We start from the raw sequence: 19,969 nt of genomic DNA on the forward strand, positions 1-19,969 counted from the left end.
CATGCACTGTCTGTCTCTATTTTGACTCAAAAAGCAAGCTGTGGACATTTTGACTTTCTTCTGTATTCTAATTTAAATCCTTCACTTAACTAAAATTCTCTGTTGTGATGGTTCACATCCAGGTTGTACTGGTTTTCCATTGCTGCGGTAACCACAAGCTTCGTGGCTTCAGACAAGACCAAGTTGTTATCTTACAGTTGGTTGATCAGAAGTCTGGCATGGGTCTTTCCCTGTACCAGAGTATTTCACCTGACCGACCAACTGGAGGAATCTAACTGCTTGCATCATTAAGCAGCATTGTGAGGAGCACCTACCAAGGTGTGTGATGCTCCAGTGACACCACAGACCAACCTAGACAAGTGTCCCTGAGGGCCCACATGGAGGCCCAGGAAACTAATTGTGTTTATCCCCTCAAAGCACAAATATTAGAGGCACGCATTTTGGAGACCCAGTGCATGGTGAGAATCAATGCTGTAACGTGTCCCATAAGGCAACCGCTAGTCAACTGAAGTCACTATAAACCTTAAGATCAAAGCCCCCCAAAGATTTGAGCCCACGTTCCACAAAGAGAGACATCCAGGATCCCTCGCTTATGTCCAGGGGATGGGGGTTATGGGGCGAGAAAGAGGGGAGGACAGTTATAAACCTTATGTTTTCCTGAGTCACCTCTGGTTTCCAGCTCTTGTTTCCAGTGAATTCTCAAATTGCATTCTCCATTTTGCTTCAAGTGTTCACTATGTTACTCTGCACTGCATTACCCCGCAGACTTTAAGGCCATACACTCATCAAATCCTGAGTATTCCAGACTCGAAACTAGATGTACAGCAGGATTTGGGGGAAGGTTTAGGGTGCGTGGGACAGAGATTAACAGGTGCATCATCACATGGCAGCCAGCTGCCTTAGCAAACACCTTAAACCTGAACCAAGGATATCCCTGTTCTAGATCATCTCTTTCATCTCTGGGCTAGATAATTTCACAGACTGTTGAGTTCATTTCTGCTTCAGCCACTCTCCCTATTGCTACAGCCCTCTCCCTCCCTTCATCCTCTGCTTCCTCTGCTCCTTAGCTTGCTGCCTTAGAACTGTCCAATATCCTCTTATTTCTTACACAGAGCCATTTAGCTACCTACCGGAGCCCCACTAATGCAGACCCACTACAATATGTGCAGAAGACCTCATCCTCATAACCAAGTAGGCCCATTGTTCCAGTTGTACATTGCTGAGTAACAACCCACCCCCAAACAGTGGCTTAAAAACCACAACAAACATTTGTTTAGCTCATGAACCTGTAATTTGGGCAGGGCTTAGCATAGAAGGTCTGGGTCTGCCTTACCCAGCAGCTCAACTAGGGACCGGAGAATCTACTTCCCAGATGGCTTCCTCACATGACCGGAAGGCTGATGCTATCAGCTGGGCGTTCAGCTGGGGCCTCAGTTCCTCTTTAGCGTGCCCTCTCCATGGGCTGCTTGGGCTTCCTCAAAACATGGTGGCTGAGTTCCAACAGTGAGTATCTCAACAGACAGTAGCAGATGATGCCAGTTCTCAAGGCCTAAATTTATATAGTGATGTGGCATCACTTTCTCCATACTCCATTTGACAGGCAAACACAGGATCCAGATTCAATGGGCTGGAACACAGATCCCACCTTTCTTGACAGGAAGAGTGTCAAATACTTTGGGGGCATGTTTTAAGACCAGCATCCTCATTAAGGTGTGCTTTTAAACAGATACATTCCTTTAAAGGAATTCTAAAGTTGGTTCTCAGGTTAATATAGGCTCAAAGATTTTAGAAAAAATCTAGAGTGAGAGTAGCCTGTACAAGGTTTAGTAGGCAAGCTTTGTTGTGTGTGTTGAGTATATGTCAGAGCCTCATAGGGCAGAAATCACTGTTGCATTTCTAGTGTGGAGGGAATCGAAGTCCTTTAGGAATGAATGAATGCCCACTGTATGCCAGGTGCTATGATTCATGAAGAGGTTAGGATTTCAGGAAGCCTTTAAATATGGGGAGAATGCCTGACATGCTGATGAAGCTATCTAGTCTAAGCCTTGTCAAAGGCATGGAGAATGAAAGAGGAAACTGGCTAACAGCCACAAAGAAGAGATCCATGCCAATGACCCAGCATGGGGCAGGCAGGGAGCAGAGGGCTAGGTGTGAAGAGAGTCAGGAAAACCAGAGCAATAGCAGGAGACCAAAAGCATAGTTGCCCAGAGGGCAGGGAGCGACAGAAGGGATAGTACACCTATACTAAAGGGGATAGGGAGAAGCAGCCTGGCCAAAGCCCTTCGATGGGAAGCTTATCCGACAGAAGTGGCGAGAAAAGGTAGTCATCAAAGACATAGCCAAAACTAATATTTCTTTCTGCCCCTTGAAGTTACAACCTTGATCAACAGATTGTCCCTTGAGTGTAGTCTCCTCTGAACGCTTATGAACTTCAGTACTACCAGATACAGAATAAGAACAGGTTTTATTATATACGTATGTATATGCATGCACAAACCCACACTAGAAATATAGTATTGCAGAAAACATTATTGGATTATACATATTAATATAATGTGAGAATTATAAAGAGATACTATGTATTACCTCTAGCCTGAGGTTAGCATTCAAGAAATATTAACTACTACAATATGCATCTCCATTGCAGCATTTCTGCTTCTGAAAAATTCAAATTCACTGCTATACAGGTTGCTTAAAAATACTCAAACCACTTATTGGGACATGTTCTATTTATAAAAATAAATCATGTGCTTTGAAGGAAACTTAGAAAATGTTAGAATATTCTAGAAACTGACTAGTTGGGAAAATTTGTAATCACCCAGAGATACCCACTACACAAATTGCCCTCTAGAAATAAATACTTGTAAGTATACTTGATACTTTACATGCTATTTTGTAGTCTTCTTTTTTGTTTCATGAAATTATAAGCCTACCTCCTTATCTTCCTATATTCTTAGAGGACTAATGTTTAACAGCTCTATCTTATTTCCTCATATGGCTGCATCATAATATGTTTAATCAAGCTCATATTTTTCAGTACTTAGCTTTTAGCTTTGGGCTATGAAAATGATATGTCAATGAACATCGTTGAACACAAATTTTCCCAAGCATCTCTGATTATTTCCTTGAGATAAAGTCCAAGCCCTCTAAGTGGAATTACTAAATAAAAGGCAATGAATATTGTTAAAACTTGTGACACATGGGATTTGGGGATATTTTCCTACCTCCTATATCCCAACTCTGCCACCCCCAAACATGTACACATGCCATCTAGAAACTTCATATTTTAGTATTTGTTTACAATTATCCTAAAGATGGAGGGGTGAGAGGCTCCTAATGATTTGCTGAAATACATTTTCACTGTAGAAACTACAAACTCCTACACACACACACACATATACACACAGTTTACAAACATTAGGAGAGATCAGTGTTTACTTGATTTTAAGTCTCTTCCACTTTCTCTCGAGCAGGATCTCAAAGGGTAGCCCCCATACCAACAGCGTGGGCTTTAGCTGGCAGACTTCACCTGTTTTCAACGCAAATCCTCTGCCTACCTCAGGCCAGGTGAATCTGAAATCGGCAGGGGCAGGCAGCATCTGTGTTTTAACAAGCCCTCCAGGTGATTCTCATGCACACAATTTTGGGAACGACTTCTCTGGACTCCAGTTCACCGACAAGCACAGGCTGACCACTTGGAAGGAAGCAAGAAGGTTAATGCTGCTGAGTAGAGAGCTCTGCTCTTGAGTCGTGAAGTTAGCATACCAGCCCCCAGTAAAATATTCCCTTTGAGATCCTCATTTTCCTCAGTGATTTTTTTTTTCTAACAGAGCCAATGGACATCTGCTTCAGGGTTTTTGTGAACATTTCAAAAAGATTAGTGCTTAAGAAATATTGCTTTCCTTCTTTTCCGGCAAAGTTAATCTAGCCTTTATTTTTTGCTCCTTTGTTTTTTGTTTTTGTTGTTGTTGTTGTTGTTTTTGAGGGGCGTGTAAGAGCACTGAGCCATGAAAGGGGAGTAAATTGATTTGCTCCGGAGGATCTGACTAAAATCTATCTATGTCAAATGGCTCTTTGGCCATCCTGAAAGCAGTCTGAACATCCTGAAAATTACAAATGCACTGACATCCATAGGGAACAATTCAGTAGTTACCGAACATCTCACACTGTGTGAAGGATACTAAGGACTATATACATAGTCCTGAGCTTGAGAAACTCACGCTTTATTTGGGAAAATAAGATATTTACATAATGAAAGTAATTTCTTAATAACATGAGACAATGGAGAAGGGCAGTCACTCAAGTTGGTACGGTTAATTCCCAAGTGGGTGGTATTGGTAATAAGCATACCTGGGAAGCAGGTGTCTCAGCAGCTGGCCGCCTCCATGTGCAGGAAATGTGGTGGGAGCTAGGCTTGCTAAGATTCCTTTGGGCAGAGGCAGAGGGGAAAATGAGAACAGAGGAACTGAAATACTTGAATGTTGGTGTGTTCAGAGTGTGCCCAGTACAGGAACAGAAGGGGTATTGTTCATGAAGAGTAGTGCATATGAGGCTGCAATGAAATGTTGACCTGAGTGTGGAGGGGGAATGGATTTCCAGGCTTAGGGACTCAGACTAGAACCCAGGAAGGAAGCAGAGTAGAGTAGATACACACTTGAACTCTAGAGGAAGACTCCTGGGTTAAATCCTGGCTCTGCTCTTCACCAGCTGTGAGGTCTTGGACAAGTCACTGAATCTCTCTCTGCTCCATGCACAAAGAGTGTATAATAATAGTTCCCACCTTATAGGGTTGTTATAAGAATGAAATGATCGGATACCTCTGAGTACCTAGAACTGTCCATGGCACGTAACAAGTGCACCTAGTCTAAAATGTTTGGTAAGTCATAAAAAGAGAGGGAGAGGGGCGCCTGGGTGGCTCAGATGATTAAGCGTCTGCCTTCGGCTCAGGTCATGATCCCAGGGTCCTGGGATCGAGTCCCACATCGGGCTCCCTGCTCCTTGGAAGCCTGCTTCTCCCTCTGCCTCTCTCTCTCTCTCTGTCTCTCATGAATAAATAAATAAAATCTTTAAAAAAAAAAAAAGAGAGGGAGACTTTGGTGAGGCATTAATAATTTGAATTTTTAGAAATTGTCTACTCATCCAATAAATGTTTTGTATTCATGTCCCCCTCGGATTTCATTAAAGGGCTAACGTCTTCTGAGAAATATATTAGAACATCATTGCTAGGCATCTCTTCATATCTCAATAATTTGAAAGATTCATCTCACACGTCTTACTCCATGACTGTGGTTACATGGTTAATCTTCAGGCAAGCTGAGTGGGAGAAGTATAAAAAAAAGGGGGGCCAGGTACCCCAAAATAGAACGGTGACTCACTTCCACTAACAAAAGGAATTGGATAATTTATTCTTTTAAGATTTCATTTAAGTTCTAGTTAGTTAACATACAGTGTAATATTAGTTTCAGGTATACAATAAAATGATTCAGCACTTCCACACATCACCCAGTGCTCATCAGAGCAAATGCCCTCCTTAATTCCCATCACCTATTTCCCCCATCCCCACCCACCTCCTTTCTGGTAAACGTCAGTTTGTTCTCCATAGTTAAGAGTGTTTCTTAGTTTGGCTCTCTCTTTTTCTTCCCCCTTTGCTTGTTTGTTTTGTTTCTTAAATTCCACATATGAATGAAATCATATGGTATATTTCTTTCTCTGACTGACTTATTTCGCTCAGCAGAACACTCTCTAGCACATTCATGTCATTACAAATGGCAAGATTTCATTCTTTTTTATGGCTGAGTAATATTCCTGTGTGTGTGTGTGTGTGTGTGTGTGTGTGTGTACCACTTCTTCTTTATCCATCCATCAATCAATGGACACTTGGGCTATTTCCATAATTTGGTTATTGTAGATAATGTTGCTATAAACATCAGGGTGCATGTATCCCTTTGAATTGGTATTTTTGTATCCTTCGGGTAAATACCTAGTAGTGTGATTGCTGGATGGTAGGGTAGTTCTGTTTTTAACTTTTTTTAAGAAACTTGACACTGTTCTCCAGAGTGGCTGCACCAGTTTCCATTCCCACCAACGGTGCAAGAGAGTTCCCCATTCTCCACATCCTTGCCAACACCTGTTGTTTCTTGTGTTGTTGATTTTATCCATTTTGACAGGTGTGAGGTAATATATCATTGTAGTTTTGATTTGCATTTCCCTGATGATAAGTGATGTTGAGCATCTATTCATGTGTCTGTTAGCCATCTGTATGTCTTCTTTGGAAAAATGTCTATACATGTGTTTTGCCCATTTTTAATTGTATTATTCATTTTTGGGGTGTTAGACTTAATTAATTTTTTATATATTTTGGATACTAACCCTTTATCAGATAGGTCATTTGCAGATATCTTCTCCTATTCCATAGGTTGCCTTTTACTTTTGTTGATTGTTTCCTTCACTGTCCAGAAGCTTTTTATTTTGAGGTAGTCCTAATATTTACTTTTGCTTTTCTTTTTGTTTCCTTTGCCTCAGGAGACATATCTAGAAAGAAGTTGCTATGGCTGATGTCAAAGAAATTACTCTTCGGAATCAGGTAATTTAAATCTAGAACCTATCTGGAGAGAACACATCCAAACTATTTTTATTGAAGTATAGTTAATGTACAGTGTCATAATAGTTTCACATGTACAATATAGTGATTCAATAATTCTATACATCACTCAGTGCTCAGCACAACAAGTGTACTCTTAATCCCCTTCATCTATTTCACCCATCCCCTTACCCATCACCCCTCTGGTAACGGCCAGTTTGTTCTCTGTATTTAAAATCTGTTTTTTTGCTTGTCTCTTTTTCCTTTGTTCATTTGTTTTGTTTCTTAAATTTCACATATGGGTGAAATCACATGGTATTTGTCTTTCTCTGACTTATTTCACTTAGCATTATACTCTCTTGGTCCCCTCATGTTGTTGCAAATGGCAAGATTCTTTTTTATGGCCAAGTAATATTACATTATATATATATATATATCACATCTCCTTTATCCATTCATCTATCCATGGACACTTGGGTTGCTTCCATACCTTGGTTATTGTAAATAATGCTACAGTAAACATAGAGGTGTATGAATTTTTTTAAGTTAGTGTTTTCATTTTCTTTGGGTAGATACCCAGTAGTGGAATTACTGGGTCATACGGTAATTCTATTTTTATTTTTTTGAAGAACCTCCATACTGTTTTCCACAGTGGCTGCACCAATTTGCATTCCCACCAACAGTGCAGGAGGGTTCCTTTTTCTCCACATCCTCACCAACACTTCTTATTTCGCTTTTATTCAAACCATTCTGATGGGTGTAAAGTGATATCTCATTGTGGTTTTGATTTGCATTTCCCTGATGATTAGTGATGTTAAGCATCTTTTCATTTGCATGGTAAAGGAAACCATAAACAAAATGACAAGGCAACCTACTCAACGGGAGAAGATACTTGCAAATGACATATCCAAAAAGGGGTTAATACCCAAAATATATAAAGAACTTATACAACTCAACACCAAAAAACCCCAAATAATCCAATTTAAAAATGGGCAGAGGACCTGAAGAGACATCTTTCCAAAGAAGACAAACACATGGCCAGCAGAGAAAAACTTTTACATGTAATCCTAGAAGATTATGGCAGGAATCTTTCTAGTAAAAATAGAAGGATGAAAATAGCCTACAGGTTTTATGTGATGTTCCAAGTCAACTGTGAATAAATTAAACTTTTATTAATAGGAGGGTAGCAAATGATTACAAATTCATTCTAGATTAGCTGTAATCCCATGATGGAAGGTAAATGATGAACTAATGTACCACCAGTGATGGACTTTTTATTGATCTAAATTTTTGTATTCCTCTATAACTTCATCAAATAGAATATGCAGTTACACAGTAGGTTCTCTGAGAGTGAGAATTGTTTATCTGCACACTCAAGCTGAAGGTATACAGGACACACTTCACTTTGGGGTTTCAGATATCGTGGATAGTAAAGGAATCTGATACACAGCCAAAGGAAGAGGCCAATTCTGGTTGACTAGTGGCTGGGATAGAGGTAAAGAAATCATGTGGCCCAGCTCAAATTTTACCTCCTTGATCTTTCTTGACGTCCTTATCTTTCTCTCCTTTATGTTCTCTGAAGATATTGAACACATTTCTTTCACAACATTTATAGCATTGTGCTAAAACTATTTTTAGCTGTATTAATTCCCTTACCTCACCAATTTTCTTGAGGTGAGGCAACCTGTTTTACTTTTTTTTTTTAAACCTAGTACATTTCTTGATCCTGATAGACCCACCATGTTGTATAAGATGGCTGATTAAATCGATTAATAAATTAGATGGAAGGACTTATGTAAACTTGGGCTGGATTTTTTTCCCTCTTCCCTTCCAAACCCCTCTCTACCGTTAACACCATTCCAGTTAGTCTGGATCAATAGGCAATCTTGCCTCTGGCTTCTGGTTGGTTTCAGCCAGGGGGTACCACAGACAGGAGATCAGAGGGAGGAAAGAAACTGAGGTCACAGTGTTTGTGTCTGGTTACCTCCAGGGGATGTGGGGGAGGGCTGCTTGTGTTCCTTAATTCAAAGCCATAGCTCCATATAGTTTATGTTCTCTGGGTTCCAGTGATTACTCTCTCCCTTGACTTTTCACGCTCCCTATTGTTATGAGCCTCAGCGTTCTGCACCATCCGTTGTGGCTTCCCTTCATCCTGCTCCTATCTTTATAACCTTTATTGAGCTCTTCTCAAATTACCCAGGTTGATTGTGCCATCCGTTTCACACAGCGACTCTGTGCCTGCAGGGTCCCTGACAAAGAAAGAGAACCTGATAGTGAGGGGGGTGGTGAGTAAGAATAGGTAGAAGTTGAGACACAGGACATTGTGTTCAAGTTCCTGAAGGAGGATGAGGACTGAGCTGAGATTCAGTCTTCTTCCCAGTGTTTTCTTCCCTCTCAAAATGCTGTCCATTTCATTTATGATGTGGAGTCCTCTTACTATTTTCTCCAAGAACTCTACTGGAACTTGTTTATTTTATGGCTGAATTTTAGATTCATTCTATGCTTTCTCATGAAAATACTTACTCTTTCTTCTTGGTAATTATCACAGTCACAGAGAACAAAAGCAAAGCAATTTGGTAAGGAAAGAATCAGTGAAATCTGAAGTCAACTTGGGCATGTGGAGAAGTGGGTGAAAGTCACATTGTTACAAAATATGAAAATAGTTTTTATAATGTGAAACTAGTGATTTCATGATAAGCAAATAAGCAAACCTGGTAATCTTCCTAAAATCCATGATGCTCAGAAAATAGATTCACTCTATAGAGTCAGACTACAAAATGTTGCTTTATTCAGGAGTTCTATAGGACCACGTATTAAAAGTTAATATTAAGGAATACTTACTAAGTGCATGCTACGTGCCAGGCACTAGCCCATTACCTTACTTCATCCTTACAACAACCTATGAGTGGCTGCTCATTTTACAGATGAAGAAGCTGAGAGGCTGGGAGGTTTATATAGCAGGAGCATGTGGAAAAGGTGAGATTGCAGGTATGCAGGAGTATCTTAAGCCATATCGCCCTCACTGCTGTACTGCCCTGCTTCCCGCCTTCCTGCACGCTGCATACAAGAGGTTTAGATATCCAAGCCATACTGCACTAAGCCCCAAGAGTTAGAGGACCACTGTGCTCTCCAACTAGCTGCAAGGTAAAGGTAGAATAAAGTGCCAACGAACCTCTTTGCTAATAAATAAGACCAAAGCTGATTGTTGATAAGTAAGAACACTGCTCACTACATCTCTAATATTAAAAACAGCATTAATGATAGCAGAAAACATTTATCAAATGCTACTCTATGCTTGGCACTGTACTTTACATGCATTATCTCAACTTAAAATAACCCAGTGAAACAGAGATTATCATACCCATGTTAGAGATGACGATGGAGTCACATGCCCAAGATCATTCAACCAGCAGGTGGTGGAACTAGAATTCCAAACCAGGCCTCCCTGTCTCACTCCCTGCCACCCCCACTGATTTTTAGTTAACTACTAAACCGATGAAGAGTAGTGAAGCTTCAGTTGATCTGAATCTGGAAGATTCTTAATGCCAGGATAGACACCTCAAGTTCTACTCCCCCGCCCTGTATTTAGGGAGGGCATTTAGACTATTGAAATGTTTTAAGCTTTCAAATACGATTTTATGAATTTTCAACTATATTACTTAGTGAAAACAGAACCAGAGCCATTCCGAAATGATGTGAGCCTTCCTTTTTATGTTCTGTGATCATGACTATCAATCACTGCTATTACTCCCCATCACCGTCTTCATGAACACTGTCATCCTGGCTATGACTACTCCTACCACTCCTATTCAGCAGTGTCCTGGAGATTCTAGCCAGGACAATCTAGCCATAAAATGAAATTAAAGAAATTCAGATTGGAAAGGCAGAAGTAAAATAATCTCTGTTTACAGATGGCATGATCTTTTACGTAAGAAGTCCGAAGCACCTACCAAAACTAGTAAGTTCAGCAAGGTTGCAGGATTCGTGATCAATATATAAAAATCAACTGTATGTATGTACACTTGCAATGAACAACCCAGATCTGAGAGTAATTTGAAATTTGAAAACAATTTCATTTATAATGGCATCAAAAAGAATAAAACATGTGGGATAAATTTAACAAAAAAGTGTAAAACTTATACCCTGAAAGTTATAAAACACCGTTGAAAGAAATTAAAGAAGATTTAAGTAAGTAGAAAGATGCCCCATGTTCATGCATTTAACATTAAAGTGGCAATATTCCTAAAACTGATACACAAGTTCAACACAGTCCCTATCAGATTCCTAGCTAGCTTTGTAGAAATTGACCAGCTGATCTTAAAATCCATATGGAAACTCAAGGGACTCACAAAAGCCAAAACAATCTTGAAAAAGAACAAAGTAGGTGAACTCACACTTCCCAATTTCAAAACTTACCACAAAGCAATAGTAATCAAGACAGTGTGGTACTGGCATAAAGACAGACATATGGTTTAATGGAATAAAACTGACATCCGGAAATGATTGTTAATAGTCGATCGATTTTAAGCAGTGCTAAACTGCTAAAACAATTCAATGGGAAAGAATTATCTTCCAACAAATGCTGCTGGGACAATTGGATATCCAAATACAAAGAAACAAATTTGGACCCCCTACTAAGCACAATATACACAAATTAACTCAAAATGGATCAAATACCTAAATTTAAAGCTAAAACTGTAAAACTCTTCATGGAGGAAGGGTTACTTGGCAAAGAATAAAAAGAGGTCTCTAAGTGGACAAGGACTCCTGGTACTATCCGAGAAGGAGACACAAGACCCACAGAGAAAGGGCACTGGCTCTAGAATTTTGTAATACAGCTTAAAGCCTTATCACTACTGTCCCACGTTGGCCATTTTCATAACTACTGTCTGGATTCTTCTAGCAGCAAATTTTTAAAAACCAAAATGATCTGGAAAATATAGTATAGTGAATTCACAGAGCAGGTCCTGGGAAAGACCACTTATATTTGCATCCTGGTTTTACCACTTTCTAGATGAGAAAATGTCTTCTGTGGGGTAAATTAAATGTCTTCTATGCCCCGGTTTCTCCATCTATAATTGTACCATCCCATTCAGTAACCACTGGCCACACTTGAAATGCGGCTAATCTAAATTGAGATGTGTTATTACAGTGTATGCAAATTATATACCACCACTCAAAGATCCAATCCTCCCCCCAAAATATCCCATTAATACTTTTTATATTTATTACATGTTGATATAATACTTTGCATGTATTGGATTCGAAATATATTATTAAAATTCATTCCACTGGTTTCTGCTTATTTTTTTAAAGTCACTACTAGAAATTTAAAATTGCTTCTGTGGCTCGTCTTATAGTTCTATTGGACAGAGCTGATCTATAACATGGAAATAATAATGCTACCTATTCAATATAGTTATGGTGAGAATTAAATAATTTAATATATATATGATGTTTAAAATACCTGCCACATAACAAGCACTAAATAAGTGTTAGCTTTAAAGGTATTTCTGAAGGCGGTCAGGTTCAGAGAGGCAGGGAGCAAACTGTCGTGGGCAGAGATCTAATAGATACAGGGAATGGTAGTAGGCACTTCACAGAAGAAATGCAGCCAGGCTAAATCCTTCAGGTTTGCAGGAGGAAGCTGACAGGGCAGAGGACTCACGTCCGAGGGCAGTGCATTTCTCCGGCAGACACCTTTGCAGAGGACAAAGCTGTCTGGACGCTGATGTTTGAAACAGTGAAGTGGTCAGAATTAGAGACGGCAAGAGAGGCTTATAGTGATATTTCTGGCTCCAGGATGTCATTTCAAAACGTGGACAATCACTCCAGCCCTCTTAGATTTCTACCTTGTTCATCCAGAAAGGAATCAGTGTTTGTCCTATGCTTCAGGTTTCTTGTTTCTCTGGAGCAAGTTAGAGTTGCTAAGTGCTATCCATCCTCCAAATGGGCAGCTGTGTTTGACTGGGCCAGGCACACAAGCTGTTGGGAAGTGGCATAAAACTAATGTCCAGGATGTCACATTCATCGCTCTTGAGTAAATTACTATTTTGCATTTTACAGAAGCAGTTGTGATGTGTTAAGCATCACACGGCTGAGGTTCCTTGGCCCATGACATCTTTGGCTTAGTGCCCGAGGTCAACTTGCTTTTGCTGTAGCATGAGTAGCTTTACAGAGTGCTTCTTCCAAGGCCAATGCCACCACCCATTACAATCCACCCCCCTTCAGTTTTTGATTCCTCTCTTCTCAGTAACATCACAATAAAGGTGCCAGCCCAGAGCCTTATGAAATCTGGAATTAGAGCTCGTTTTCAAGTTTACAGGTACTGAAGAGGTTCTGACTGCTGGTAATCTGTGGCTCATATTCCACAGGGCTCTGACCTCCTATTAGAGAATCCAGCCTGTCCTATAGAGTGGCAGAGGCCTAATCATGTATGTGGCTGAGCTCAGAAAGTGGCAGAAACAGAGAAATGTGGTGTTCAAAGTAATGGAAGACAAAGACAACTCAATAGGATGTCCATATATTTATTTCATCACACATCACTTAAAATTTGCAACCAGTGGTGGGCTAGCTAAACTTCCATTGCGTGTGTGTGTGTACTTAATGGACAAAGGAGCACCTGTTATCTGTTTTGAGTTTATCACCATCAACACATACATCTGGTTTATTAATAGGCATTTGAAAACATTTAACATGGCTCTTTTAATTTGTACAAATAAAGATGATCTTTTCTTGATTTCATATTTTAGAAATCCAAATCCATCAGTTTCTAAAAGCAGTATTAAATTCTCTTGGCCATTCTGGTTTTTGAACAGACTGTAGCCAAACAGACTAGAACATCCACCACAAAACGCTTGAATGAAAGAAAAAATAATGAACATATGAAATGTCCCTTATGAAAGACAGTGTCGTATTTCTAACTCTTATGTGCTAAGTCCAATATTCTTGCAGGGCAGAAGGCAGAGGGCAAAATGGCTTTCTTCTAGCAACCTGACCCTGCGGTCAGCAGAAAGATGATGCTGTGTTTTAATTCCGTGTGCCTTCTAACTCAATGCTTAGTAAAACTCATGATAAAAGAGATAAATATCCACTCTTGAAGCTGTGACAAAAGTCTTTAAAAAGTCTTATCCCTTCCCCCCAAGAGGTCTTTTTTTCCTCCTGACTGGGCAACATATTTGGTAGAAACAAGCCATGCGTAAGGTCCTATGGGGGGCTTCCTACACACTGATTGAAAATCGTTGAAACAAAACTGGGTTCTCCTGAGGGTACGTGTGTTTTGTTTTGTGTTTTACAGATAATTATTTCTTCTCAGAACAACACTCTTCTCACTGTACCAAACGGGATTTGACAGAGGTCCCCAAACCAGGCATGTTGCTGGAAGTGTCACATATGTTGGCCCAAGATGACACTATTGGTAGCATACGGAATTGGCCCAAATTTAATCATTTGAGGTTTTTCAGAGCTTTTTACAAAAATCTTAAATACAGGCAAATATGTAAACACTGTGCTCTCAGAGAGCAAGTATACAGGCTTGTCACATCGTATCCCTTCTGGGAAGACAGATCCAAGTGAAACCTCACCAATCAGTTTCAAAACCAACCGCCAGAACTACTCTCGGGCTCAGGGGCAAACACCACCTTGCACATGTCAGAGTTCTCTTGGTGGAGCGGAAACTCAGATCCCGCTATGAGGCTTTCTTTTCTTCTCCGAGAGACGTAACCTCTGCCTGTGGACAGCCTTTCATACTTGGTCTCAAATTGCCTGCATAATGACAGCAACAATAACAAAATTACACACATATTAAAGGGACCCCACAGCCCTCAGAGCCAAGCTACTGACTGCATGTACGCTTGAAGCTTCTGTTTCAAAGCAATTTGAGAAAGGATGGCAGTGCCAAAGACTACCAGCTTCCATTCCCATGAATGGGGTCATTGTTTTCTTCCCATTTATTTCTACAGCAACAGATATACTTTGAATGCCTAGAATATAGGAGTCCTGCCACACATTTTTCTAGAATGAAGGACAAAACTCCTCTCAGCTTTTTGGAGATGCTGTTAAGCTTTGCAGGCCTTGTTATGTCTCCCACCCCTCATTCCAGGAGCCCCACCTTGGGAGCACTCCCCTTTTGAGTAATTAGCAAGTCCAACTGGGTTTAGGCTGAGAAGGCTGACAGGCAACATTCCTAGAGCTCTGGGCCAAGTGCAATGTGGAAAGAAACCAGTTAGCCGTGAGCCTGGCTTGGTGGTCACTGCATTTTGACCACTGGAAGGTCGATTTTTTTTTTTTAATTCATTAATGGAGGTTTATTCTAAACATAAGTTAATATAAGTTAACAGCTTAATATTCTGATTATAATCCACTATCTTTCATTCTGTAAAAATATAACCTACTCCTATTTGTACTGATATCATTTACACATTCCTCATATGAATCATGGAATGTCAGTACAATAAAGAAGGTGCTTAACTCTGGTCTACTTATCAAAGGAGATGATGTAAGATATGCTTGCTGTTTTAAATATACCAATTGCCTTCGTGGTTAATAATGTGTCAGGGAGACCTCTACAACTAACAGAAAAGTCGATGCTTAATAATGTGTCAGGGAGACCTCTACAACTAACAGAAAAGTCGATGCTAACCAAAGCATTCTACTTCCATGTGATAGTATTGTTATAAATAACCATTATAAGATTCAAAGAACACAGTGTAAATGAGAAGCTGTAGGGTAGAAGAAGTGATAGGCAGCTTACATGAACGATCATATATTTGATATTTGAGACACTAAGAATTCTACTGAAAATGTTTTCTTTCAATTCAAAATCTCAAACTCTCAAGCTTAAGCCAAAACTTAAACAAGACCAAGTTGCTGTTGTATGATTACCTAAAAATTATGAATTAATTTGGGCTCTTAAACCATGGTAATTGATTGCCAGGTGTTTTGTTTTCAATCTTCGGTCTAGGAGACAGTTGTGAAGTTAGCTGATAGTATATGTCCACTATTTTTGCTGAAACTACATGGCAACTCTTAGGGTAAATCAAATCCCTTTGTTACCTTCATAAATTATTTCTGGACTAGAATACAGTATTATCCCCAGAATCAAATGAACTAGTCCTCATATTTTCTTGGTATCCTAGAAACTGACTTTTTTTTAAGCCTTATCATTTATTCTTTTATTTATTTAAAGGAAATTTACATTTCACTGTATTTTTACCATTTTGAAAACTAAATGCTCAAAACTGGGTGTAAGTTTCTGGTGAACTGGGGACTGCCCAGGAACATTCCATGAGCACTGCGTCTTACCTGAACGGAACTCCATCCTTGTCCATCTGCATGCAAACCAAGAATGGGTACTGAGAAAATTGCACCGTGGAGATAAACTCCAGGCCTGCTTCTGTTTCTGCACTGATTTCCAGGCCAGCTTTCACAAAAGAGGAGTCCACGGTGATGCTGCCAATTATTGCCAGAGCCACCCTAAAGATTTAGGTCAAAAAAAAAAAAAAAACCTTGTTAATATCACATTTAACTGATCTAGACCAATAGCTCTAATTTCACAGGGTCTGAACTCACAACTGGAAGGAACCATGTAAAAGACTACTATGTGACCTAAACGTGCTCAGAGTTCTGCTGGGAATCAGGGCCTGGTTAGTCCCCGTGATGAGGCAGTGAAGCCTGCCCTTCCCCTGCGCCCACCCATGGCCTTCAATTCCAGATGTGGGAATGAAGTGTCTAGCAGGTACTACTATGTGATACGGGCATACCAAGGGCCAAGGGGAAAACGTGCCTGGAACCTGATCCTTTCAGGAAGTCAGAAATACCTGAGCTAGCTTAAAACAAAGCCTAAACTCACAAAGACAGCTGCCGTTCATAACAATTTTCTTAGTAACTATCTCTCTGTGGGCTTCTTTGGAGCTTTTTCTATTCCATTTCATTACTTTCTCCAAAGGGTCCCCAGAGACATAAGTCTATGGTTGCCAAGATATATGAAAAAATATTGTGTCACCAAAAACTATTCCTACAGTGGGGTGTGTACAATGCATTGCCCCAGGAAGGACAAATATGGTGGGTTCCCCAATAGTTGCCTAGAGAATTGGGTAGGCAGATTGCGTTGATGAGGGAACGTGGCTTGGATGATGAGGAGGAGGATAAACAATCCCAGTAGAAGGCTTACCTCTAGGATCACTCTAATTTAATTGTAGACTTTAAATGAAACTGTGGGAAATTACTTCCCCAATTAAAACAAAGTTCTGTGCCCAGGCTTTTCTGATAGAAGGATACTATCAAAGTTGGCTGTGCAAATTAAAGTCCCCGCTGTTGTTGTTGTCGGTGTAAAAGTAGGTCAGAGGTGGTTTCATGTAAGTCCCTGAATCCCTTACCATACCTTCTAATATCTTACACTCAACAAAGGCTTAAGAGATATTTTTTAAATGAACAAATGAAAAATTAAAGATAGATTGGCTACAGTGTGGATACTGGTAGATTCTTAGGGATACTGTGTCCTTTTTTAAAATCCAGATAATTAGAGACTCTTAATCTCAGGAAAAAACTGAGAGTTGCTGGAGTGGAGGGGGGTGGGAGGGATGGGGTGGCAGGGTGATGGACACTGGGGAGGGTATGTGCTATGGTCAGCGCTGTGAATTGTGTAAGACTGATGAATCACAGACCTGTACCCCTGAAACAAATAATACATTATATGTTAATTAAAAAAATAATAAAAATAAATAAAAATAAAAATCCAGATAATTTTGGGTGTGGCTCTTGTTGATTTCTTCCTGCAAAGAATTCAATTCCATTTAATTTGGGGGAACTTCTATCTAGAAAATACTTCAAAAAAGAAGAAGAGGGATTCACCCGGAAGCCCTAAATTACACTGCTGATCCCTCTGATGGCCTGTTCCATTTCTCTTCTTTGGTTCCTTTTAGTAACACTGTGGGTCACCTTTCACATTAAAATGTGCTGCCTTTTGATTTCTCAATTCCTTTAGCCACAGTTTCATAGAAATCAAAACTTTAATTTTATCACTCCTATCTCACTTCTGCCCCACCATATCTTTAAATATCAAAAAAAGGTAAAAATCAATTGCACTTCCATTTCCTTTTCTTCGATTCCACAACAAACAGAAGAATAATTCTTCTGATTATCACACTGGTTCAGAAACATTGTCTTATGCTCAAAATAAAACACATCCATTTGATTCGACACGTACATTAGAAAAACTAAAGGAGCTGAGAACATTTTGTTTAGAAAAAAGAATGCTAATGAAAAAACTTAAGGACTTTCAATATTTAAGACTTTGATTCTGCACAAAAGTGACCATCTTTTTATTTTTCTCCACTGAAGATAGCAAAGGAGTGAAGATTTAAAATCCCAACAAGAGGGACGCCTGGGTGGCTCACACTGTTAAGTGGCTGCCTTCAGCTCAGGTCATGATCTTAGGGTCCTGGGACTGAGGCCTGCATTGGGCTCCTTGCTCAGCGGGGAGGCTGCTTCACCCTCTCCCTGCAGCTTCCCCTGCTTCTGCTCTCTCTTTTTCTCTGACAGATAAAATCTTTAAAAAAAAAAAAAATCCCAACAAGAGGGATAAACTAAAAAGTTTGCTTTGGAGTCATATTTTCTGACAACATTGTCAATTACTGAAGTGGAATACCAAGAGAAGATGAACTTCTCATCCACGGGACCAGCTGGCTGTGGATAGATGTCTTTAAAAGCATGACGATTCTTGGCTGAGTTGATCAGATAACTGGCCTGCTCACGAGAAGCTATGGAGAGAATGACTTCCCATGGTTTCTTCCGACTCTATGATTCAATAATTACAAATAGAAAACATAGATTTTGAAAAGTCAGAGAGCTAAACAATTCCAGAAGCATATCTCTGCAGTTCGTTGCATAGAATATTATACATATGCTTACCGATTTTTCACCCGGGTTTTAGACTCACGATACCACAGGCTAAACTCCATTGCACCTGAAATGTCAATAGCTAGACCACCCTGGACATCCATATTCGCCTTTAGTCCAGATTGCAACTGAAGCTCCTAGAAGCAAAAATATTTAATAATAGTAATAATAACAATAAGCAAATTTAGTCAACCCCTTTCCAAAGTCATGTTCAGCCTCCTGCTATAGATAATAACATTTGAGTTGTGCTAATGTTGGAGTCTTTCTCTAGGCTTGGAAACACATTGTCCTAATCTTGATCACTGGAAGTAGACTGTTGATTCGCTAAAGTATTTAGTCAATGGGTTTGTCAGTAGTTAGCCTTTAAGTCTTGCATTTTCTGAGGACATTAGCTGGGGTGATGTTGGCTGAAAAGTTCTTCAGCTGGATTGCAATCACATTGCCTGGGAACAGTGTTGGAAAAGATAATGGCTCTAGAGAAAAAAAGGCTCAGTATCCTTAATTTTGATATCCAAAGATCTTAGATTCGTGGTAACTGGCAGCATGACTAACTTCCTTATGTAACTGCCCTACTCAGACCAAACAAGCCATGCTTTCCCCAACTATAAATGCCACGATTTTGCTTTCTAGAAAGGATCATATTGATCTCTCTGAATTCTCTCCACTTTCTGAAAAACATGGCAAGAAATCTCAGTTAAAGGCCTTGATTTACAACCAGGTATACCAAAAAAGTCTCATTGTGGCATGAAGCTACTTTTAGTCTAAAGACACTTGGATGAAAGTGTGAGGTTCTTAACATAGAACTCAGGACACATTAGGAGAAAACCTTAAGAATAAGTACAGCTACATTTACTCTAGAACTAAATGTGGTTGTGGTAGGATGCAAGGTTGTCTCATGCATCATAACTAATATTTAAGGAACACAAATTATCCTGAGAAAGCCAGAATAATTATGCCCAAATTTTAACCAATGCCTATGAACTACAGAACCAAGATTTGAGTTCTCCATTTGCACTGTAATCGTGATTGTTCCCAAATGAACCCTACTGTGTGCCCTGTCTTAGAAGTATTTCTTTCTGGTAGCCTGGGTGGCTCAGTCAATTAAGTGTCCAACTCTTTTTTTTTTTTTTTTTGGTGCAAAAGGGTGATTTTATTATAGCACAGGGACAGGACCCGTTGGTAGAAAGAGCTGCAGCTGCAGGTGTGGGGGGTGGCTGATTATATATTTTAAGTTTTGTGGAGGGAGAGATGGTAGAGATGACATAGGTTTCTTTTTTTTTTTTTTGATTCTCACTCCTCTTTTTATTTTTATTTTTTTATTTTATTTTTTTATTATGTTATGTTAATCACCATACATTACATCATTAGTTTTTGATGTAGTGTTCCATGATTCATTGTTTGTGCATAACACCCAGTGCTCCATGCAGAAAATGCCCTCTTTAATACCCATCACCAGGCTAACCTATCCCCCCACCCCCTCCCCTCTAGAAC

General features: G+C 39.7%; 1 protein-coding gene across 1 annotated transcript in view; it reads right to left on the reverse strand.

Annotated features, from left to right (window-relative positions):
• Positions 1 to 13,091: 13,091 nt before the first annotated feature.
• Positions 13,092 to 19,969, reverse strand: part of MTTP (microsomal triglyceride transfer protein) — a 48,707-nt gene continuing 41,829 nt past the window's right edge. The window contains exons 14-16 of the mRNA XM_081813133.1: positions 18,491 to 18,615; positions 15,884 to 16,054; positions 13,092 to 14,344 (exon numbers count right to left, since the gene is read on the reverse strand). Of these exons, the coding sequence (XP_081669259.1) occupies positions 14,173 to 14,344; positions 15,884 to 16,054; positions 18,491 to 18,615 (468 nt within the window). The 3' untranslated portion in view covers positions 13,092 to 14,172. The remainder of the gene's footprint in view (positions 14,345 to 15,883; positions 16,055 to 18,490; positions 18,616 to 19,969) is intronic.

Source organism: Leptonychotes weddellii, chromosome 2, assembly GCF_054177405.1.
Source record: "Leptonychotes weddellii isolate Sample4059 chromosome 2, ASM5417740v2, whole genome shotgun sequence".
NCBI classification, from domain to species: Eukaryota; Metazoa; Chordata; class Mammalia; order Carnivora; family Phocidae; genus Leptonychotes; species Leptonychotes weddellii.